Consider the following 24,376-nt stretch of genomic DNA (forward strand, 5'->3'; position numbering starts at 1 on the left):
ACAGAATTCCATACAGAGAGGCTCAGCCCACCCCTCAACCCAATGTTTAATATAAGCTTCTTTAGTTGTTGGATCCCCCCAGGGAGGAAGACGTTGCATGATTTGGTTTGGGTGGCATGTTATGGGGGTGGAGTCAGGATTCAATCCCAGAACATAATTCCCAAGTCCTTGCTTTCCACGATCAGACCACCTGAACACCATAGGAAGGAAGGAACAGGCCCAGGCAGGGGTCAGGCCAGCTGGGGATACAAGGGGATGAGGACACCATGGCCCAGTGAAATGCACGTGGTCCAGGAACCAGTCAGCCAAGGCAGGAGGAGCCAGAGTGGGTACTGGTTATGGGCTCATGGCCCAGCCTCCCCAAGAGGAGGTCCTGGTCTTCCTCTTCATTCTGCAGGCTGTGCTTCTCCCAGAAGAGGTCAGGGCTGCTGGGCCCAGTGGGTTAGCAGTACACCTGGAGCAGGGGTGCCCCTGACGAGTCTGTGTCAGTGCCCTGGAATGACGAGTCGTGGCTGGCTGGGTACCCTGGGGGGAAGGGAGAGGAGGAAACAGGCTCAGAGAGGGGAAGGAGTTCATCCAGGTCCCACGGCCAAGGAGAAGCCTGCTGAGGAGCAGCAGAGTGGGACGTAAGCCAGTGATCCTGGCGGGGTGACCCACTCAGTCTCTTGACCTCTCTGAGCCCCAGCCTCCCTCTGTAGAAGGGTAATGACCCCACTCTCATGGGGTTGTAGTGAAGGGCAAGGAGACAGTAGAAACCACACAGTGCCTTTTCAGCACCAGGCTGGATGGGCTCCCACCCTCCACCTTCCTTCCCAGTGACCTGGGCACAGAGGTTGGGGTCCGATCATTTCCAGCTTTCCTGTCCTGGGCACCTGCCGCACTTTAAGCCAGCTTGCAATAGGGATGGGTCAGTGGCTGCTCCCTCATCTCTTTCTAATGCCATCCTCACTCACTCCAGGCAGAAGTTGGGAGAGAGGCATGTGAGGGGTCCCTAGGGTAGACCCCCACCCTCTGTACTCCTCTCATCAGGTCAGGACCACACCTGGGGCTCCGTAAGGCCTCAGCTTCCGGGCGATGGCATCTGCTGTCGTCTCCTGGGAGATCTGCACTGTCAGTTCTAGGGAGGGAACACAATGGGGGCAGTGGTCATTTTCACATCTTTTCAACTCCACCCCCCACTTCTGCTCCTAGCCCAATGAAGGAGGGGCCGCTCACCCCTGGCCAGGGCTAGAAAAATAATGCTTAAAACGAAGACACATAAGAGAGTGTGCTTGTGCGCATGTGTGTGCGCACGCACGAACACGCACATGCAGTGGTGGATGGATGGGGTTTTGGTTAGGCCAAGACATATCAGAGGTCCAAATTCATATGGGTCCCTGGGTCCTGTTAACCATGCTAGGCATGGAGGCTACCCTGGCAGGTGGTAGCAGGGGAGAAAAGGAGCCTGTTAGGTGAGCTTGTTAAATGGAAAGAGAACTTTTTCCTTTCTGGAGATAGGAGCAACAGCCAGAGAGCTCCCAGGGTCTGCATGTTCCTCTCAACCTTTCTCAGACCTTACTGGGAAGGGCCAGGGCGGGAGTTGGGGAGGGAGGATGCAAAGAAGTTGAGAGACAGGAGGAGGAAGAGCAAGGACTGGCTGAGGGCTGGGCCCATAGTGGCCAAAGACCCCAGTCCAACCCTCTCTTGCTAGAGCCTGCCCTACGCTGCCCCTTAGCCCCATGGGGCCCCACCTACCATCCTGGCTGAGCCCTGACCCCACCATGGTCTCATGGCCACTGTCAGGGGCAGCAGCAGTGGGGGCAACAGCCCGAGTTGAGCGCCCCTCGGAGGTCTGTGGGCGGGCACGGCTCTTTCGGGTACTGATGCGAATGATGCCGCGTACCAGGCGGCCCTCAGCATCCTGCTCGTCCAGGTGGTAGTCCTGGGTGATACTGCTGATAAGGTCCGAGATCTTACTGGTCTTCTCCAGGAACACAGTGTCTGATGTGCACTTGGCCAGCTCATCGATCTGGTGTACGCTGAACAGCTCTGTCAGCTTCTTGAAGATGAGCACATCAATCTCTCGGCTTGACATGGAGCCGCTGCCCATCTCAGGCAGGTCCAGGTCCGACTCATGGAAGGAGTAGTATTCCTCGGAGCCGCGGGGACTGCTGGCAAGGGTGCTGGGCAGGCTGTGCCGCATGGGTGTGGGCTCGGCCAGTGGCTCCTTGGAGCAGGAGTCTGCGTCGGGGGCTGGGGAGGTGGAGCTGCGATAGGGATATACGGGGATGCCTTTGAGCTTGACGTCAGGGTAGCTGAAGCTGCTGCCCATGGCAGACTTGAGCCGCTGGCCATCCCGCCGGTTGGGGGGGGCACGGTCGGGGCTGGGGGGCACTCCATTGTGCTCTTTGGCCCAGTTGGCCTCTGCAGCCCCCTCAGTGGAGTCCCCAGGAGACAAGCAGGGGCTGCTGCCCCGCACACAGGCTCCACAGCGCTGGAGGCAATCCCAGCAGCGGCGGAAACAGAAGGCAGCCCGGCACCAGTCCCACACCCAGGGTCGCCAGAGTGGGCAGCAGGTGGGGGGCTCGGCGGCTGGCTCTGCAGAGCCGGAGATGAAGGTAATGCTCTCTGGCCCACGGTGACCAGGGTCCTTGGGGTCTGGCTTACGGGTACGGTGGCTTGGTGGGGGCTGGGGTGGTTCATCATATGTCTCCAGACATAGTTCTGTTGGCTGCTCCCAGGGTCCCAAGCGTGGTGGCCCAGATGATGGGCGGGGGTGTCCAGGGCGGGGCATGGCTCATTGCATGGTTTGCTGCAGCCAGACACCTGCAGGGGAGAGGCCAGGAAGGAGTCAGGATCAGAGGTCAGGGACAAGCTCCTGGGCTGACCTGAGTGAGGAGCTTCTGACTTCTGGTTTTTGAGAAGCCCAAGAAGTGAATGGGCCCAACCAAGTATGCCTATAAACCCTCATCTATCGTGTCCCTCCTTCTCCAAAGAGGAAGTTCTCTCTGTGGTCTAACCTAGATTTCAAAATCTCCTGGGACTTCACACCCATTGGGATGGCTATTATAAAAAAAAACAACGGCTGGTTAGAGTGCAGCCTTGTAACACAAAGTCAAGGGTTCAGTTTCCTGTACCAGCCAGTTACCCACCCACCCCTTCCCCCCCAAAAAAAAACAACAGAAAATAACAACTGTCGACAAGGATGTGGAGAAATTGGAACCCTCGTACATTGCTGGTGGAAATGAAAAATGGTGCAGCTGCTGTGGAAAACAGTATGGCCATTCTTCAAAAAATTAAACAGAATCACCACATGACCCAGCAATTCCTCTTCTAGGTATATACCCAAAAGAACTGAAAGCAAGAACTTGAAGATACTTGTACACCAGTGTTCATAGCAACATTGTTCACTGTAGCTAGAAGGTGGAAATAACCCAAATGTCCATCAATGGATGAGTGACTAAACAAAATGTGGTAGGTATATCCATACAATGGAATATTATTCATCCTTAAAAAGGAATGAAATCCTGGGGCCTGCCCGCTTGTGACTCACTCGGGAGAGTGTGGTGCTGATAACACCAAGGCCACGGGTTTGGATCCCTATATAGGAATGGCCGGTTAGCTCACTGGGTGAGCATGGTGCTGACAACACCAAGTCAGGGGTTAAGACCCCCTTACCAGTCATCTTAAAAAAAAAAAAAAAAAAAAAATGAAATTCTGATACATGATGCAACATGGATGAACCTTGAATACGTTATGCTAATAGAAATAAGCCAGATATAAAAGAACAAATATTGTATGGTCCCACTTATATGAAATATCTTGAATAGTCAAATTCATAGAGACAGAAAGTAGAATGGTGGTTGCCAGGGGTTGGGGGCAGAGGGGAACATGGAGTTATTATTAAATGGGTACAGGGCCGGCCCGTGGCTCACTCGGTAGAGTGCGGTGCTGATAACACCAAGGCCACGGGTTCAGATCCTATATAGGGATGGCCGGTTAGCTCACTGGCTGAGCGTGGTGCTGACAACACCAAGCCAAGGGTTGAGATCCCCTTACCGGTCATCTTTTTAAAAAAAAAAAAAAATTAAAATAAATAAATAAATAAATGGGTACAGAATTTCAGCTGGGGAAGATGAAAAAGTTCTGGAGATAGATGCTGGTGATAGTCGCACAACAATGTGAATGTACATACTGCCACAGGACCTTATGCTTCAACATAAAAAAGGTTAAGTGATAAATTTTATGTATATTGTCACAAAAAAGGAAGATCTCCTGGGATCTCACTTTCTAAAAAATGGTCTCCCCTAGTTTCTTCCTGCTGTTGGTAAGCCCAGCACAGAGCCTCTGAGACTACCCAAAAAATGCCTTTCCCTGTGACTTGCCTGATCATTACCACCTTCTTTTCTTTCCCCTTGTCCTTCAAATCAGACATGGGAATGTAACTTGTCCCCTGACAATATTTCATTCTGAGAGCCGAGCCGAGCCTGTGGCACACTTGGGAGAGTGCGGCGCTGGGAGCGCGGCGACCGCCGCGGGTTCGGATCCTATATAGGAATGGCCGGCGCACTCACTGGCTGACTGCCGGTAACGAAAAAGACAAAAAAAAAAAAAAAAAAATTTCATTCTGATTCAGATTTGCCCTCCTAGCAATGTTTAACACCAAGCACTGTATTGCTTCTTTTCCTTTTTTTTTTTTTTTTTTTCCCTGGAATGTGAGTTGGAATATTTTGCTTTGTTTGATTAGACAAGAAAGCTGAGCAGCTTCTTTACCCTTTTGACTTGTTTGCTAGGAAGCCCAGAGCTAAGTCTCCATTCATTCCATAAACATTGAGCCCGGCCTTGTGCTGGATACTGCAGAACCAAAGATGAATGATCTGAAGACCCTGTTCCTCGTGATTCACACAGGGTTTTGTAGGGAAAACATGCTAAAAAGCTTACAAAATGGAATATGGAGAATATATGAGGAATTATTGGAGTCAATAATTCTGCCTGAGGGAGTCAGGGAAGATTATGCAGTGCTGTAGATGGGAAGAGTCCTTGATCACATGTAGGGGTTTGTTGGGCAGTAACTCTCCTTTGGCTAGATTTTCTGAGACACTGATCCCTTATCCTTTAAGTGACTTTTTCTTTGGCGGCTGGCTGGTTCAGGGATCAAACCCTGGACCTTGGTGTTATCAGCACCATGCTCTAACCAATTGAGCTAATTGGCCAGCCTGCCTGATCTTTTTAATCTCTGATTTAATGGTACTGGGGTCTTAAACTGGTGATGTGTGAGGAACATGGTGCTGGGCATCAGGATATCTGTGTTCTAGTCCCAATTCTCACCCTAATAGGTTATGTGCCTTGGGCAAATCAATACCACCTCCTTAGCCAGGGCTACCATCCTCTCTCATCCAAATACTGTCAAGGCTCCAATTGTGGTCAATTCCATTCCCTTCAACTTGCTGCAGCCAGTGAAAAGGTTAAAAAAAAAATATCTGGAGAAACCTGGCAGATACCACTTTAATCAAATGATTAAAGTTAGTATCACCAATAATGGAACAAACATATCATGTACCTCCTGATACAATGCTCCAAGAAGGATACAACACCACTTACGAAGTATTCCTGCCAAAAATGCGTAACCTGAATATAATCATGAGGAAACATCAGACAGGCCCAAGCGGAGGGACATGACAACTAAATGCAGTGTAATCTTGGACTGGATCCTGGATCAGGAGGAAAAATTGGAAACTGGATAATGTGGATAACTGGTAAAGTTTGAAAATAGACTGTATATTATTTAATAGTATTATATCAATGTTAAATTTCCTGAATTTGATTACTATGGTTATATAAGATAATGGTCTTATTCTTAGGAAATATACACTGAAGCACTTAGGGGTAAAGGGGCATGATGTCTGCAACCTCATCTCAAATGTTTCAAACAATCAAAAACCCAGAAGGTACGTGGGGGGCGGGGGGGGAGGGAATGTGAGCCACTTGTGAATGGGGATAAGGAGAATACAGGAGTTGTTTTCTATTCCTACAACGCTCCAACTCACTCCCCTGGCCCTGCTCAGCACTCCTTCTCGAAGGATCCTCCAGACCCCTGGTCAGCTGGAAGCCCATCTCTCTCTGCTGGGCTGTTAGGTGGGTCAGCTTTGTACCCACTGAGGAAAAGCCTATCTCCCCAAGGACCATGACCCATGACCCAGAGGCACAAGGACTGTGCCTTATTCCTTTCTGCCTCGGTGTCTGGAACAGAATTTGGTACAGTAGGTGCTTCAGGGGACTGACACATTCTGTGTGACCTCAGGGTAGAACGAGGACGAGTGGGTAGAAAGAAAAAGGCCTTAGGCTCTAGGCTGACCAAATGGGGATGAGCAGTCTTGAGAGAGAGAGAGAGAGAGAGAGAGAGAGAGAGAGAGAGAGAGAGAGTGTGTGTGTGTGTGTGTGTGTGTGTGTGTGTAAAGTCCCATCTCCAAAAGTGTGCCAAATGAAATTGTAATAAGTGACTTTAAAGTCCCTTATCAACCCAGAGGTAAGTGTTTAAAAAATCATTGCCTTGGTTTGAGCAATGTGGGGTTGGGTATGGATACACTCATTCACTCAATTAATAAATATTTACTGAGAGCCTTCTGTGTGCCAGATGCTGTTCTAAATTCTGTGGATACAGTGGCAAAACAGACAAAATTCCCTAACCTCAGTAGTTTCCATTCTAGTGAAAGAGTTGATTATTGACAGCTTCCATTGTTCTAAGTGCTTTGGCTGTAAGAAGCCAATTAATTTTCACAACCTTCTTTGTAGTATTATTATTACTATACTGAGGCACAGAGAGGTTAAATAAGTTATCCAAAGCCATACATCTATCCGTACCCAATCAGCCTGGCCCCAGACTTTTATCCAATACCCCATCCCATCTGTTACTCAGGAGGAAAGGGGCAGTTAAAGCTGCCAGCTGCCAGCTCCATGGACAAGCCTGTGCCCAAGGAGGGCCCACGTTGGGAGCCCTGAATCTTCCAGGCTCTGGCCTTCATCAGAAGGGTGGGTGCCTGGACATTGTTCAACCACACTGAGCTCTGAGGTACCTCAGGAGAGTTTTTAAGAATATCAATAGATTACTGATGATGGGCTGGGTCACTGTCTCCTCCCCCATCTACAAGGCTTTAGGACTTGCTACTACTGATTAAATTCATCCAACAAATATTCATTGAGCACCAACCATGTGCCCAGCACTGTGCTAAATGCTGAAAAAACAGCAATAAATGGGCCAGAAACAGGCTCCAGCCAGGAGAACTTCCGTTTTAACTCTCATAATTGCTCTGTGAATAAGTGCTACACATTCTACTTTACAGATCAGTGATCTGAAGCTCAGAGAGGTTAAGTGACACCTGGCTGGAAAGGGATGGAGCAGGATTTGCACTGCGGTCAGGCAGCTCTTGGAGCCCACTTACTTTGCTCCGTGCCATACATCTCCAATGGGGGCGGGAAAGGGAGAAAGGGAGCAAGAATGGGTAAAAGGACAGTGCCTGGCCTCAGTGTCCCTCTCCCCTCTAGTCCCTAAACCCTCCTGAAGTCAAATTCTGCCGGTTTCTGCCAGGCTATATCTCCCCCTCCCTGCTGCTGCCTGCCACCTCTAAAATCCCAGGAACACAGGTCACTTGGTTTAGTGAGGGGAGGATCCCTGGCCCTGTTGTGGCCTGGGGCGAGACTCCTATTCTCAATTTCCTCATCTTCAAAAAGAGGAAAGATTAGTATCTTCACGGGCCCCTGAGACGTTTAAACAAATATTGCCTGCAGGAGGCTTAGCGAAGTGCCGGGCATCTGGGAGGGGCTCGGTCACCGGGTGCTCTAAGCCACCCAGGGATCTTCCCTGGGGTCAGACTGTCCCGGCCCGCCCTCTCCCGACCTCTCATTGATGCTCCCCTCTTCCTCTTTAGTCCCCGGGAACACAGGCACTCTCAGGGGTCTGTCTCTGTACCGTCCCCTCCTCCCAGAGTCTCCAGAACCAGACCGGCCGCACCAGCCTCTGCGCCACTCCCGTGCCAAACCTCACACACCCGGCCGCGAGGAACACCCCTGCCCTGCTAACGAAACAGCCGTCGGCTCGGGCGCTGGGCATCCGTGCACCCCCGGTCTCCTGCCCCAAAGGCGCGGCCCAAACCCCCCGCACCCGAGGGCACCAAGTGCCGGGGCGAAGGAGAACCAGACCCCGGCATCGCCCCCTGGACTAGCACAGCCCCTACACCAGCACTGCCCTCGGGGCGAGCACCCCCTCACCAGCTGCAAGGGCCCTCCGCTCGGCGGACGCAGCCTCCCCCGACCCCACGCCCTTCCTCGGGGTGAGCGCGGCCCCTGCCCCTCCCGACGCTGTCCCCGGGCGGCGCCGCTCCCGCACCCGGCCAGCGCAGCCTCGGGGCGAGCACGGCCCCCCTCACCCGACTCTGCTCGCCCAGCCCTCGCGCCCGCTCAGGCCGCTGCCGGCCTGGCCCGCGCACCCCGGAAGTGGGAGGGTGGCCCCCGAGGAACCGGGCCCGTGACCCTCCCCAGTCCGGGCACAACCTCGGGGGGCTCACCACACTGGCGCAGCCCTGTCCGTGTCCCCTCATGCCCGCGCGGGGCTTACCTGTCCCGCCAGGTGAGCCGCCTCCGGCTCGGCCCCTCCCCCGCCCCCCTCGCCGCTCACCTGGGGCGCAGGTGAGCGTCTCGCGGGAGCGCCGCACGGGCCGCCGCTGGGGACATACTTCCTGCCTCCGCGAAGCGCCGCCGCCGCCGCCGCCGCGCACCTGGACCGAGGCCCCGCCCCCGGGCGCTGGGTGGCCACCGCGGCCAACTCTGGCGCTTGGCTGGCCCGGACTAGTCCGGGTGAGGCCTGGCGTGGAGGCGTACGGAGGGTCTGGTGCTCAGTCTGCTGTTCTGTTAAATGGGCTGGTGGTCCTAGCAGCCTCCAAGCGCCTGGAGAGCGCCTGCCAGGCCTCAAAGCTCCAGCTCCAAGGGCATGTCTCCAGGGAAGCCTTCCCTGACTCCAAAGCCTGTCTGTTTTTCTGTTATATAGAACAATTCTTTGTACCGTCAGCCCTCCGTATTTGCTGATTCCGGATGGGGGATTCAACCAACTGCAGACTGAAAATAAAACCCCACAATAAATATAATACAAATTTAAAAAAGCACAACCACAGTATAACTACTATTTACATAGCATTTACATTGTATGAGGTATTATAAGTAATCTAGAAATGACTTAAAGTATACTGAAGAATGTGTATAAGTTGACATGCAAATACTACTCCATCTAATAAAAGGGACTTGAACATTAGAGGATTTTGGTGTGGGAGTCCTGGACCCCATCCCTGGTGGATACCAAGGAGGACTATACTTCTTTATCACATTTCTTCTCTTCTGTCTCCTCTTTTAGCCTCTGACCTTGAGAACAGAGTCTGGTCTTGTTCTCCTATTTTCCTCATGCTCAGCACAGGCTCTAGCACATATTAGGTGCTTAACAAATATTTTTCACTGAATAAATGGCTGGGCTCAGGGCCGGCCCGTGGCTCACTTGGGAGAGTGTGGTGCTGATAACACCAAGGCCACTGGTTCGGAACCTTATATAGGGATGGCCAGTTAGCTTACTGGGTGAGCGTGGTGCTGGCAACACCAAGTCAAGGGTTAAGATCCCCTTACCGGTCATCTTTAAAAAATAATAAAATAAAATAAAATAAAATAAATAAATAAATGACTGGGCACCAATTTCTTCCTTTAACCTGAGGCAGAACTGGGGGCCTGGGCCTGGGTCTTCTGCCTGCTGGTCAGTTCATCTTCTTGTCTGTTTGGGGAAATCTGCAGGTAAAGACAGGTACCTCAGTTCTGGGGCTATAGGAGGGTGGAGGAGGGGGCCAGGCTGTGCAGCCATGAAAGACATATCCCAATCAGTTGAGGTGGCCAAAACAGGCCACGATCACAAAGGAGCTCTCTGCAAGAGGCAACACCATTGGGTAGCAAGAAGTCAGGGCTCAGACTACCCTGGGTTCCTGCTCCCCTTGATAACAACTTAGTAACTAAACAATTGAGCCAATGACGAGTGACTTTTACAGAGCATCTCAAGGATCCAGACTAAACCCCTTATTTGCATATTATTATTTAATTCTTCCATTAATTTGTGAGGTGGGTCAGGTATTATCATTCCCATTTTACAGATGAGGAAACTGAAGATTAGAAAGGGGAAACTGATTTGGGGCCTGGCACTTTCCTTTTGGAAGCCTCATCTGTGGAGATAATAGTACCGCTCTCCAACTGGGAGGATTGAGAAAGATAATGGATGCAAAGTGAGATAAAGAATACAGGAAGAGATCACTGGGGTGAGTTAGGCAATAGGTGTTCAGTTTCCACCAGAGACGCTCCATGGCAGTCCCTCCCTCCACATCTCCTACCCATTCCCTCCTGGGGCAAGTGATATTGTATTCTCATTTGGAGCTCAGAAAATGAGTCATATCACATACAGTTGAGCATGTATGTACGCTAAGACCCAGCAAGTCCATTCCTAGGGCACAGCCACAGGAAGCTCTTGCACACACGCATCAGCAGAGAATGTATACAAGGATGTTAGTGGAAACATTGTTCATGGTGGCCCCAAACCAAAAACTCCCGAAGTTCATTGACAGGAGATAAAGAAATGTGGCATATTCGTTCCAATGAATAATTAATTATACAGCAGTAGAAAAATGAATGAAAAACAGGGCCGGCCCGTGGCTCACTCGGGAGAGTGTGGTGCTGATAACACCAAGGCCACGGGTTCGGATCCCTATATAGGGATGGCTGGTTCGCTCACTGGCTGAGCGTGGTGCTGACAACACCAAGCCAAGGGTTAAGATCCCCTTACCGGTCATCTTTTAAAAAAAAAGAAAAGAAAAGAAAGAAAAATGAAGAAAAACAGTGACATAGACGGATGGTGTTAATATATTATTGAGTGAAAAAAGGCAAGTTCCAAAAGATTACATATGGAATGGGATCCTTTTTATACAGTTCAAAAACAACTAGAACTACAACATGTAGGCATAATATTAGGTCAAACCATATGAAATTTCTGTTATTTGACCTGTTTTGATTTTTTTTTAAATGGCAAATTCATACGGTTCAGCCTAATCTATATGTGGAAAAAAATATTAACAAAAAGATTGGCTGGCCAATTACTCAGTTGGTTGGAGCACAGCCTTATAACACCAAGGTCATGGGTTTGGATCCCCATACTGGCCAGCAATCAAAAAAAAGAGAAAAGATCAAGGGAACGAGAACACGAAATTCACTGGCCAGCCACCAAAAACAACAAAAATACAAACAAAAAACAAACAACACGCTAGGTACATACCCCAAAGAATTGAAAGCAGGGACTCAAACATATACTTTTATGTCAATGTTTGCTGCAATATTATTCGCAATAACCAAAAGGGGGAAACAACTGAAGTGTCCATCAACAGATGAATAAATAAACAAAATGTGGCATATACATACAACAGAATATTATTCAGACATAAAAAGAATGAAGTTCTGACACATGCCACAACATGGATGAACCTTGAAGACATTATGCTAAGTGAAATAAGCCAGACATAAACAGGTAAATGTTGTATGCTTCCACTTTTATGAAATATTTAGAATAGTCAAGTTCGTAGAGACAGAAAGATTAGAGGTTACCAGGAGGGGAGAATGGAGAGTTATTCCTTAATGGGTGCAGATTTTCTGCTTGGGGAGATGAAATAGTTTTGGAAGTAGAGATGATGATGGTTACAAAACATCGTGAGTGTAACTCATGTCACTGAGTTTATACTAGAAATGGTTTAGGGCTGCAAATGTCCATCATCGGATGAGTGGATACGGAAAATGTGGTATATCTACACAATGGAATACTACTCAGCTATAAAAACGAATGAAATACTGCCATTTGCAACAACATGGATGGACCTTGAGAGAATTATATTAAGTGAAACAAGTCAGGCACAGAAAGAGAAATACCACATGTTCTCACTTGTTGGTGGGAGCTAAAAATAAATAAATAAATTGGAAGAAGACATAACAACTACAATTCCTTGAAGTTGATACGACAAGCAAACGGAAAGGACATTGTTGGGTGGGAGGGGGGAGAGGGAGGAGGGAGGGGGTTTTCGGTAATGGGTCACAATAATCAACCACATTGTATATCGACAAAATAAAATTAAAGAAAAGAAAAAAAAAAAAGAAAGAAAAATAAAAATGTAAGTTTAGGGCTGGCTGGTGGCTCACTCGGGATAGCATGATGCTGATAACACCACGGTAAAGGGTTCAGATCCCTGTTCCAGCCAGCTGCCAAAAATAAATTTTATGTTATATATAATATTTTACAACAAACAAAACTGTGTATATAATTTGTATTAGTCAATTAAAGTTAATTAATTAAAAAACAAAACAAAACCCATGACACTATTTAGCATGACAAAGGAAAGAGTCTATTGGAGTGAATTTTCCAGATAACAACACACTTCTCCTGTGCACTTCCCTTAACAGTTTACAAAACAAACACATTTTTATTTGATTCTTAGAAAAGCCCTATGAGGGCCAGCCCATGGCTCACTTGGAAGAGTGTGGTGCTGGTAACACCAAGGCCTTAGGTTCGGATCCCTATATAGGGATGGCTGATTAGCTCATTTGGGAGAGTGTGGTGCTGACAACACCAAGTCAAGGGTTAAGATTCCCTTACCGGTCATCTTTAAAAAAAAAAAAAAGCTCTATGAAGTAGGCATTGTCATATTCATTTTACAGACTGGGAAACTGAGGCCCATCAAGGTTAAGTCTTTTACCCAGGGCCTGCTGTGAATGGGTAGTGGAGCTGGGTGGGAACCCAATCCTTCTGGCTTGCTGTACAGTGCTCCTTTCTGTGCCTTCCTTCAAGCCTGCAAAGTTGTTTTTGGGCTTCTTTCTGCAGATTACAGGCCTACCTTTGTAGCCAGTGCCTCCTGAGCTCAGCTTTGCCTTTTAGCCTTGACCTGAGGCCATTGTCCTGATCCTCTACTTTCACCATTGTTGCTCTGCTCTGTTAAATTTTTACTTTTCTGGCCACCTTCCTCAGGCCATTCAGCCTCCTGGGCTGGTGACAGATTGGGGGGAAGGGGGATGTCAAGGATGACTCTGAGTTTCTGGCTTGTGTTACTGGATGGACGGAGATGACTGAGGAGGACAAGTTTGGGGTGTGAGAATGAAAATTTCGTGTTAGACTTGTTGAATTTGAGGATCTGAGAGATAACCAAGACCTATCCCATTGTATACATGGATGACATTCAGACACCTGCAGTTTGGGGGCTGGGAGGAGCGGTGGGTGAGGGAAACGTGGGCTGTGGTGTGGCACTGACTGCAGTCTCTGCCTGCCTCCCTTCCTCCCTTCCAAGGGTGTCTGCTTGCTTGCCTCTGGTGTGCTTCTTCCATAGGGGCACCAGGAGGCAGTACACAACGGTGGAAATTGCCAGAACTTCAGAGTCACAGGATCTGAGTTGGAATGCTAGATGAGCCTCTGTTCAGCTGGTAGGAACTTGACCTGTTTGAACCTCAGCATTTCTTATCCAAAAATGATTTTAATGGGAGGCAGGATAGTACAGTGGTTTAGAGTGTGAATTCTGGAGCCAGAGGGCCTGAAATTGTGCCCCAGCTTTACCACTTAACCAGCTGTATAACTTTGGCCAAGTTATTGCCTTCTCTGTGCCCCAGACTCCTTGTCTGTAAAGTGGAGGTAGTAATAGTTTCATGTGGTGATTACAACAGAGACCAGCACTTGTTAGCTATTTTATTTTAACCCCATCTGCCCCAACCCCAGCTATTCTGAGGCCAGGACTCTCAAAGGCAAGACCACTGTCTCTGAGGATAAGCGGTAGAACAAATGACTACCATGACCACCTACTACGTGTTAGGTATGTTCTGTGTCATTCCATTTACTCCTCACAATAACTCAGTGAAAAGATCCCAAACCTCCATTTTATAGCTAAGAAAACAGAAGCTCAGAGATTTAAGCCACTTGCCCAAAGTCACGCAGCTAGTAAGTGGCAGAGCCCACAGCTGAGCCCAAATTCATTCTGGTTCAGATCCTGATCTCTTAGCAGTGGCTCCTCTGGGTACCCTGGAAACTGGGCCCTTGGGGGTTGTCTCAGATCCCAGGGGGTTCTTCCCTGAGAATTCCCTTTGTAATCAGCTCCAATCCTGCCTGCCAGGGGTATCCTCTTTCCCCAGATAGAATTTCCTGGACTTCTGAATGGAATAAACGAAATGGAACCAACTGAAAGGGAAGCCAGTGTGTGGAAGGGTGCGAGGGGTGTAGGATGGGGCCGCATGTGTGAGCCGAGCTTGTCTCAGCTCCTCTGATTGGTCAGGTTGTCTGTACAGGTCAGACAGTGAGCCAATGACCATTCAGAGTTGCCTCTCCCCTCTCCTTCATTGGCCAGAGGATGGTGTGTCCTGGAGGCTAGGGAGAACCAGTGGAGTCTGGGAGTTACCCTGGGGCGTGAGGGGCAGCTGAAGTGGGCTCTGGGCCGTGGATGGAAGTGCTGTGGGAGCCCCGGAATTCTAAGGAGCTAGGCTGTAGGGGCTTCTGGAACCCTAGGTTGTGCTGTTGAGTGGGAGGTCCCAGGTTTACCCGAAACTGGGGAATTCCTGGGGTTCCCTGGCTTTAGCTAGTGCTATATGCCCAGTTGCTGGGCCTGGAGGGAGCTGCTGGCAGAGGAAGCGTCTTGTGTCAGGTTGAGGCAGGGGCCACTGCTTTGACCCTGAATTTGGCTCCAAGCCCTAGGAGAAGTATTTTCCAGAGTCTTTGTGCTGAAAGAAACTTCATCCAGCCCCCTCAATTTACTGATAAGGCCAGGAGGGGAATGGTCACAGAGCGAGTAAGTGGTGGGCCCTGGCAAAAGTGGACCTCTGCTTCTTCACCTGGCCTCTGTGTGGTGTCAAGATAGAGCTGGGTTCAAGTCCTGCCTATACTATTTAGTGACTTTGTGAGCTGGGGCCAGTGATTCTGCCTCTCTGGGCTTTAGTTTCACATGGGTGAAATCCACTTATTCGTTCTTGCCTACACTGAGGGGGACAGTGGGCTTGGGAGAGCCAGCAGCAGTGGAGACACAGAGTCCCTGGCAGGTATGGTGGGGCTGGGTGGCTGGGGGTGGGCATAGGGAGGGAGTCGTAATCAAGGTGGGGGGTCTAGGAAGTTTCACCGAGCTCCTACTTCATGCCTTGCCCCAGGCTGAGCATGGCACACACAGAGAAATAAGACTCGATGAGTGACCTCGGGGAGCCCACAGTGTGTGGGGGAGACAGACCATATACCTAGAGATGCCAACATGTGAAAGGTGACAGCTTAGTGCTTCACTGGAAAGTTGTCCTGGGACCTTTGGGACCCCAAGGGAGGGATTCCAGGAGTGCTTCCCAATGGAGGAGTGCTAGGAGACTGAAGAGCTGTGGGTCAGACAAGATGGTAGAGCTGGAGCAGGGAGAAGCCATCTGCCTTCCAGCCCTAGCAGTGAAGGGGTAAAAACAGACCCACAAGTGGCCTGTGTGAAGATAATGTGAAGCTAGCATTCTACCCATTTTATGGATGAGCAAACTGAGGCTTCAAGTGGAGAAGTAACTCAATCCAGATTGATTCCTCACATCCCAGGTTTCTTTCCACCCTGCCCAATTCTCATCCAAATCACAGGGAAGGTAGGGGAGGGGAGGAGGGGGCTTGCTCCCGAGCTGGTGTGGGAGTGGAGGAGCTGATGCGGGGCTGCCCCTCCCTCTGCCCTGCACTTGTGCCACCTCCCCTAAGGAAGCCCAGTCTTTTCTCACTGTAAGCAGAATGCTGTGAGAAGACATAAAGGGAAATAGTGATATGGCCTGGGGATCGGCAGACTCAGACTAGTCCTCAAGGAGCATCCAAACTGAGGGAACCCCAGCCTTGCTCTCAGTCCCCCCCTGTGGAATCCAGCCCTCAGGGGCCCCTGTCTGAGGGGGTGGGAGAAACACAGGTCTGATCTCAGGGACCCCAGACTAGAGGGATGAAGGATGGAGGGCAGAGATCAGGACCAGGGAGATCATGGGGTATCTCTGGCTTGGTCTGGGCAGGGTTCCCTATAAAGTGGGGAAGGGGGTGGTTGCCAGGTTTGGCCCTGGGGGTTCAAGTCAGGGGATAGGAGGGAGGCTGGGAGCTTAGAGCCTGGTCTAGCTCAGCCTCCGCCTAAATGGTCTTGAGTTTGTCCCACTTTTCTAGGCTGGTTCTGAGGGTCCCCAGCACTCTGCCTGGTGGAGCCACCAGCACAGAAGCTCAATAATATTGGAGCTCTGCCGCCCCATGGAAGGGAAAGGCAGCCCCACATGTCACATCTGACCCCAGCTGGAGCCCTGCTGTTGCTTCCTCCCAGCCTTCGTGGGGCGGGGTGCGGCGGTGGCAGCTGCTGTGTTCTGCCTCAGGTACAGGAGGAGGGGGATGAAAGGGGATGGAGGCGCGCTCCTGGCATATGATGCGCTCACAGCGAAAGCCTCTTTTCCCTGGAACCTGATAGTGGGGCTGGAAGCTGGCCCAGAGGCAGAGGCAGTGAATGCAAAAGCGGGGCAGGGGCAAGGGAAGGAGGCTGAGGAGGGGCAGGCAGAATAGGAGGAAGGAGGAGGGAGGTGGAGACAGACCTAGAGGGTCCTAGACAGAAGGGAGAACAAAGGCAGAAGCAGGTGTAATGGGTATGAATACTGGTGCACACACTCAGGTATGCAAGAGACGGTCTGTTTGTGTTTTTAAACCCTCTCAGAGCCCTCATTCCACCTGGCTGGTGGGAAATCTAGTCTGCATTACTGTTGGGCTTTCTCAACCCACAATAGCCCTCAAGATGGACCAAGGCCCAGAGGTTTTTCAGAATCAGAGAGGGACAAGGCCCTTCAGGCTGGTCACCAAGCCACCCTGGTCACCTGGTCTGCCTAACCCCATCAGGTTAGGGATCATTTGGTCCCAGCTCCAAGACCAAATGATCCCTGACCTGATGGGGTCTTTGGTGATCTGGGAGATCCCATGTGGGATCCAGCCTTCTGAATGCCACTTGTCCTCTTGAACCCAGGGCCTAGATCCTTCCATGCCCTGGAACTGGGGAGCCTGAACTGCCACCCCCACCTAAGAGTTGGGGAAGGAGTCTTCCTCTCTGGTCCCTAGAAGCCCCAGGCAGTTGTCTGTCCCGAAGTCATGTGTCCCTCTGGCCCCTGAGTTTGGGGATGTGTCCCTTAGTAGAGTCCTTGTCCCTCAGTACCCTACAACTGAGCAGCTGGGACTGGCCCAGCAGTCCCTCGTGGGCCTGGAGACTTCTCTCAGTCGAGCCAGAGAGCCCGGGGAAGGATCCCAGAACCTCCACCAGCCACTCCTGGGTCGTGGGGGGATGGCAGACAGCCAGAGCTGGAGCCATCATGAGTGAGCAAGAGGGACCTGACCCAGAACCAGACAGTAAATTATTCCATGCATGTTGACCATGCACGTACATGTTTGCAGTGGGCCCTGGCCTACAAGGCTCTACAGGACCTGGCTCTTACACACTTTATTTTGACATTTTTATAGTTTCATACATTTAGAAGAATATATGTATGTGTGTGTATGTATACATACATATAAAATAATATGTATATATACATATATCTATATAAAAATATATGCACCACTTAAATAGTAAAAATACAGCAAACATCCAGGCACCCATCAATAGTTCAATGGGGCCATCCAGGACTTTTGAAGCCCTCTGCGTGGCCCTCCCCTGCTGCCTCCCCTTTCCTCATCCTCCCAGAGAAAAACACTATTTTGAAAATGGCGTTAGTTGTTCCTTTGTTTCTGCCCTTACTTATCCATTGGGCACAGTACTACCTAGGATAGTACCTAGGACCCACAACACTTTTAGGGACCCACAAAAATGTTTTAATTTCTTTAAAAGTCAGAAGATGATTGAATAAATAAATAAGTGGGGGGAAAGAGACACTTTTTTTTTTTTTTTACCGAATTCTAAATACAGCATGTGGATACTCCTCATGTCCAGGAGGGGGCGCTTCCCAGTTTGCTAAGAATTTTTTTTTTTTTTTTTTTTGCGGCTGGCCAGTACGCTAAGAATTTTTAACATAAAAGATTGTTGAATTATCAGATGTGTTTTCTGTATAAATTGAATGTTTACTTCTTTTTTCTTCTCTAACATATTGATATAATTAATTACAGTATTAGATTTTCTAATATTGAATTGAACTTTCTAGAATAACCTCAACTTGGCTATGATGTATTTATTTATCATCATTTAAATATATTGCTCTCTCTTGGGAGAACGTTGTGCTGAGCACACGAAGGTCAAGGGTTCAGATCCCCTTACCAGTCAGCCACCACAAAATAAAATTCAAATTAAAAAATAGAAAAATAAATATATTGCTAGATTTAGTTTGCTAATATTTTGTATAGGGCATTTACGTCTATGTTTTTAAAGTGGTGTTTTCTGTAATTTTTATTTTTCATACTGTCCTTGACTTTTTGATACTACAAATTTTTACTTCTCCAGGAATTGGTCTATTGTACCTCTGTTTTAAATTTGTTGTCATAAAATTGTGTATATAGTCTCCTATTATCTTTTAAATCTCTGCTACTGTAGCTGTAGTTATGTCCCTTTCTTTAATGCTAAGATTGTTTATTTGAGCCACCTCCCTTTCTTTTTCTTGATCAATCTTGCCAGGAGTTTCTCAATTTATTATAATATTGGGTGGAAATTAGACTCAGATGGAATCTAATCCTAGGACAGCAGCTCACTGTTCTACCATCCCTAGGGTGAGGACCTAGTTTTTAGGGTTCTCAATGGCATCCACCACATCTGAGTTTCTTGTTTTTTTTTTTTTTTTTTTTTTTTTTTGTGGCTGGCCTGTTATGGGGATCCAAGCCTTTGACCTTGGTGTTGCAAGGCTGCCCTCTAACCAACTGAGCCAACTGGCCAGCCCCACATCTGAGTTTCTGACAGCAGTATGGAGCAAGTAGAAAGAAAAGGGCAAAGGTCATGGGCTACTTCTCACTGGCTGCTTAACAGACTTTGGTCCTTTCCTCTTCTTTGCCTTCTCAAATCCACAGTCATCTCATTCAGCTGAATGCTGTCTATGTGCAGATAATTCCAAATTCATATCTGCAGCCCAGTCCTCTCTCCTGAGCTCCAGACACATAAATTCAACTGCCCACACGAAATTTCTGCTTGAATATCTAACAGGCATTTCAAACTCAACATGTCCAAAATTGAACTTGCTAGAAAAGAAAAATCCAACAGAATGCTGGAGACCAAAATGGTCACTTTCTTCTGAATGTTTTCTGATCCCAACTTGATTGCAACTTGGTTGTAATCCCCAGACAGAACACTCTGCAACTCCTGGCATTCCCTCATTTAATGGATCTCAACCAGCTATTTTTTTTCCTTGAAGCTGGCTGGTATGGGGATCTGAACCCTTGACCTTGGTGTTATCAGCACCATGCTCTCCCAAGTAAGCTAACCAGCCAGCCCACTGCTTGTGAAACTTTTGATTCTGTATTGAGTTCTGTTGTAAAATGTCTAATTGTGAGTCGAAATAAAATATTTTGACTGGTATAAGTCTCAGGGTTTAGCAGGTGCCCTCTGGACAAACATCAGCTACAAGGCTCATTTACTCGATAGGAACTGCCCTTTCTTATTATTTCTGGTCTCTAGTCAGTTCATAAAACAAGATAATTTTATTCATCACTTTTTAAGTGCTATATATGAGGAGGGGTTTCTCTGCACCAGTCTTTTGTCATTTTGCTGGAAATGAAACTGTCACCCAGTGGCTCTGTCCCATCTCATTCCATCATCACAGCTCATTACGTTCCTGCTTCACTCACCTGCTTCGTGTTCCCCAAATCCTCCAAACTCTCTTTTGCAGTCTTCGCACTTCCTGCTCCTTCACCTGGATTGCTCCTCCCTGGCACTTCCCAGCCTGGCTCCTTTGCATCTGTCAGACCTTCTCCATCAATCAGGATTTGCTCACTTATAAGTGACAGAAAACCCAACTCAAAATGGCTTAAGAAAAAACTGGATAATTTATTGGCTCACTTAACCGAGAAGTCCAAAGGTAGCACTACCTTCAGGTACAGCTGGCATCAGGTGTTCCAAGTGGCTTTACCAGGATTCTCTTCGTTTCTGGGCTTGCCTGCCGGGTAGGCTCATCCTCACGCAGCTCTTCTGTGTGGCAGCCAGAGGGCTGCCTGAGGCTCCGGGTTTATAATTTATTTGGTTAACAATTCTCAGGCAGAGCATTTCTCTTAACCAATAGTCCCAGTAAATGTCTTAGTATTGAGTTTCACTGGCCAGGCCAGGGTCACAAACCCATTCCCGGAGATGGGCTGGGATCAGCCCCACAGAAAACATGCACTGAGCATGTAGGAGAGGTGGTTCCCCCAACTTTTATCAAAAAGGAGAACAAGTGGATGATGGGATGGCAAAAACCACAGCTGCCCACTGTCCCTGATGTCCCTGTCTGCTGTTACTCTGGGTGACTTCCCGCACCTCTCTGTTGGCTTCCTTCATAGCATGAATGATCGTACTTGTGTTGACTCTTCATGGCCTTCCTCTCTTCCTCTGGATTGAGAGTGTTCAGAAGGCAGGACCTTGCCTGTCTCGATCACTGCTATATCCTCACACTGGGACTAGTGTCTGGCACACAGTGTTTACTCAGGGCTGGTGGCAGGAATGAACTTGTTGGAGAGCCAGGCTCTCTTGCTTTCTTAAGAATCCCTCACCCGGGGCTGGCAGGTTAATTCAGCTGGTCGAGTGTGGTGCTGACAACACCAAGATCAGGGGAGCGTTCAAATCCCCATACTGACTTGCCAAAAACAAAAACAAAAACAAAAAAACTCCTCCTGAAGTTATTCCTTCATGCCAGGCAGCAATATTTCCCTCTCTACTGGAGCAGTCCCATCAGCATATAAAGGTGCTCCTAGTAGTTTCAAAACCTCTCTGACCTCACCTTCTTGCCAGCGACCACCCCATTTCTCTGCTCCTTTCAAAACAAAACTTCACAGAAGAGTGGTCTACAGGTGCACGATTGCTTCCTCACGTTCAGTTTGTCATTCGGTCCGCTTTCCTGCTTTCCTGCTTTATCCCGACCCCTCCTGCTCAGGCACCTCTCCTGGTTCCTCCCCGTCATTCTGACCTCTGCATGTGCTCATGCCTCCGGCCTCTGGCCTCTGATCACTTCTCTATCCACACTCTCTCCAGAGGCCATTCATCCTCTTCCATGGCTTCTTTTTTTTAAAAGAGGACCGGTAAGGGGATCTTAACCCTTGGCTTGGTGTTGTCAGCACCAGGCTCACCCAGTGAGCGAACTGGCCATCCCTATATGGGATCCGAACCCGTGGCCTTGGTGTTATCAGCACCGCACTCTGCCGAGTGAGCCACGGGCTGGCCCTGTTCCACAGCTTTAAGTACCATCTGTACCTTGATACCTCACCAAATTTAAATCTCCAGCCCCGAGTCTCCAATGCTGACTTCCTGACATCTATATACCTGCCTGCCTACCATGGATATCCAACTCGGGTGTCCAAAATAAAATTCTTTCCGAAAGTTTATCTATCCCCCATGTGTGTAGACCAGAAATATATTTTTCCTCTCTGTATTATTTCTTTTATTGAATTTTGCCTTTCCACATTAGACTGATATATAATGAACGTGATTTTACAAGTTAGATGTTCATTTTCCAATGCCCAGTACCTCAAACCATGTTATCTGAATTCTGCGTTAATACCAGTTATTTCAAATAATCTCTCCACCTTTGAAACTGAATGTACACCTCCTGCAAAGTATACTATTTCTTAGTTGGACAAAAAATAGGAAGATATAGAGAGTTTCCGCCATTTTTGAAAACTGGGAAGGTCCCAAGATTAAGAGTAGTTGCAGCCACGATGGCAGCCTTTGCCGTGGAACCCCAGGCACCCACGCTGGGGTCTGAACCAGTCATGCTGGGTTCAGATCTGCCAAAGCCAGGAGTTAATGCCCAGTTCTTACTTGGATTTTTTAATGGGGGATTTGCCAGCTCCAGTGACTCCACAACCTCGATCGATTAGTGGCCCTTCAGTAGGAGTCATGGAAGTGAGATCACCTTTCCTTGCAGGCAGGTCAGCACCACAACCAGTTGTACCAGTTCATAAAGATAAAAGTGGAGCTCCACCAGTTAGAAGTATATATGATGACAGTTCCAGCCCAGGACTTGGGTCAACACCTTTAACTTCAAGAAGACAGCCAAACATTTCAGTAATGCAGAGTCCTCTTGTCGGGGTTACGACAACTACTCCTGGGACAGGGAAAAGTATGTTTAGTCCAACAAATATTGGTCAACCCTGAAAGATGACATTATCTCCTGCTCATTTGGATCCTTTTTATACTCAAGGAGATTCTCTGACTTCTGAAGATCACCTCGATGACACTTGGGTGACTGTGTTTGGGTTTCCTCAAGCATCTGCTTCCTATATATCATTATAATTTGCACAATATGGGAATATCTTAAAACATGTGATGTCTAACATGGGAAATTGGATGCATATTCATTATCAGTCTAAACTGCAGGCCTGGAAAACCTTAAGCAAAGATGGGAGAATTTTTGGCGAATCCATTATGATTGGTGTAAAACCACATACTGATAAAAGTGTTATGCAAAACAGTTACAGATGTGCTTTACCATCTCCATCTCTACCCTTTACACCACCAAACAAAACCTTAGGTACGTCAACACGACCTGGAAGTACTCCTAGGATTTCTACCACGAGGCCTCTTGCTACAGCATACAAAACTTCTACTAGTGACTATCAGGTTATTTTTGACAGAAAAATGCCAAAAAAAGATGAAAGTCTTGTATCTAAAGCAATGGAGTACACGTTCAGCTGGTAGTGTAATAAGAGCTAAGAACTCAACTACCAAGGAAGAGGCTGCTACACTAACACAGAGTTAGCAGAGTACTGCCGGTTTCCTTTGGTTAGTTGTATAAACATTTTTGACAGTATCGGAAAGCTATCTCATACTTCTTTTAGAAGACTTTTTCCTTAAGGATACTGCCTATTTGTAGTTCGCACTTTAAAAGATGCTTGAGATACATTTTAAAGAAAACTTAAAATCCCTGTAAATAGGATTTTGTGCTTTCTGGACTAGCATGCTTAAGCACAAAAAAACTCAGCACTGATTACTGTAAATTAAATAATTTGTGGTGAGGGTTCTTCATGAGGAGATGGGGTGAGTTTCATAAAAGGAAACTACAGGTGCTTCTATCAAGACACAGAGATTATAATTGGCAATTTGAATTATGGTCTTTTAATTTAGATAGCATTTAATATTTTAATATCGTACTTACTATATGTCCTGCTGTGAACTGTCATCTTTCAGTATTCTAAAACCAAAACATTCTTTTAAAAAACCTACTATTAGAGTTTCTTGATAATAAACTTTGCCTACTGTGTGTATTGAAAAAAGAAAGAAAGAAAAGAAAGAAAGAATAAGAAGATATAATGGGCTATTACTGTAGACCCATTTTGTTCTTATTTTTGTAATAAAGAAATTATTATTTAGGGGGGGAAAACCCTCTGGGCCTTGATTTCTCTGCCAAACTTGTTCCTTCCTTAGTCTTCCCCATCTCAGCAAGGGCCCTACAATCCAACCTGCTGCTGCATCCACAAACGCAGAGGGCATTTCCTCACCCCCACACTAATCCATCCACAAGTCCTCTCCTTCATTTCTAGATGAAACTCAAATCCATCCCCTCTCCCACCCCTTGCCATTACGCCTGGCACCATCCCCTTTCAGCTGGATTACTGCGGTAATCTCCTAACTGGTCTCTCTCATTCCCCTCTTGCTGCCTTTCAGGCCATTCTCTACACAGCAAACAGCATGATCTTTTAAAAACAAATCAGATCATGTTGATCCCAGATTTAAACCTTTCAAAGACTTCCCCTGCACTTAGAGTTAAATCTGAAATCCTCGCTCGGGCTGCGTCTCTGACCTTAGCCCTGCCCGTTTTCCTGCTGGCTCACTAGGCACTGAGCACACGGAACTTTCTCTCTCTGGGCCTTTGCACTTGCTATTTTCTCTGCTGGGAAATGTCTCTCCTCAATTCTACACGACTGGTTCCTGCTCATCTTTCAGGTCTCAGCTTAAATGTCACCTCCTAAGGAGAAGCCCTCCCTAACTCCCTTTTCATGTCACTAGCTTATTCCTTGTTCATAATTTCTAGGGAAGCACTCTGGAGACAGACTGCCTGGGTGTTGAATCCTAGTTGCACTGCTACTTGACCACGTGACCTTAGCCGTTCACCTCTCTGTCCTTCAGTTTCCTCATCTGTTAAATGTGATATACTGGACCGGCCCGTGGCTCACTTAGGAGAGTGCGGTGCTGAT

At 48.1% G+C, this 24,376-nt stretch overlaps 1 protein-coding gene and 1 pseudogene across 1 annotated transcript; one reads left to right on the plus strand and one right to left on the minus strand.

Moving 5' to 3' along the window:
• Positions 1–262: 262 nt before the first annotated feature.
• KDF1 (keratinocyte differentiation factor 1) lies at positions 263–8,631 on the minus strand. Its single transcript, XM_063107145.1, has 4 exons — positions 8,591–8,631; positions 1,735–2,805; positions 1,043–1,117; positions 263–525 (listed from the first exon to the last, which is right to left on the minus strand). The coding sequence occupies exons 2-4, from the start codon at positions 2,771–2,773 to the stop codon at positions 443–445; spliced, it is 1,197 nt and encodes a 398-aa protein (XP_062963215.1). The 5' UTR covers positions 2,774–2,805; positions 8,591–8,631; the 3' UTR covers positions 263–442.
• Positions 8,632–21,898: 13,267 nt separating this feature from the next.
• On the plus strand, positions 21,899–22,880 carry LOC134385203 (nucleoporin NUP35-like; annotated as a pseudogene).
• Positions 22,881–24,376: the final 1,496 nt, after the last annotated feature.

Source organism: Cynocephalus volans, chromosome 8 (genome assembly GCF_027409185.1).
Source record: "Cynocephalus volans isolate mCynVol1 chromosome 8, mCynVol1.pri, whole genome shotgun sequence".
In the NCBI taxonomy this organism is placed as follows: Eukaryota; Metazoa; Chordata; class Mammalia; order Dermoptera; family Cynocephalidae; genus Cynocephalus; species Cynocephalus volans.

What these genes read in the sequence shown, in the direction of transcription:
- KDF1 (XM_063107145.1), bottom strand. Translation starts at nt 2,773, where the DNA reads ATGCCCCGCCCTGGACACCCCCGCCCATCATCTGGGCCACCACGCTTG. An exon ending in GTCAGGGCTCAGCCAGGATG is followed by an intron (nt 1,118 to 1,734) that starts GTAGGTGGGGCC and finishes TTCCCTCCCTAG; the next exon opens with AACTGACAGTGCAGATCTCC. An exon ending in GAGGCCTTACGGAGCCCCAG is followed by an intron (nt 526 to 1,042) that starts GTGTGGTCCTGA and finishes CCTTCCCCCCAG; the next exon opens with GGTACCCAGCCAGCCACGAC.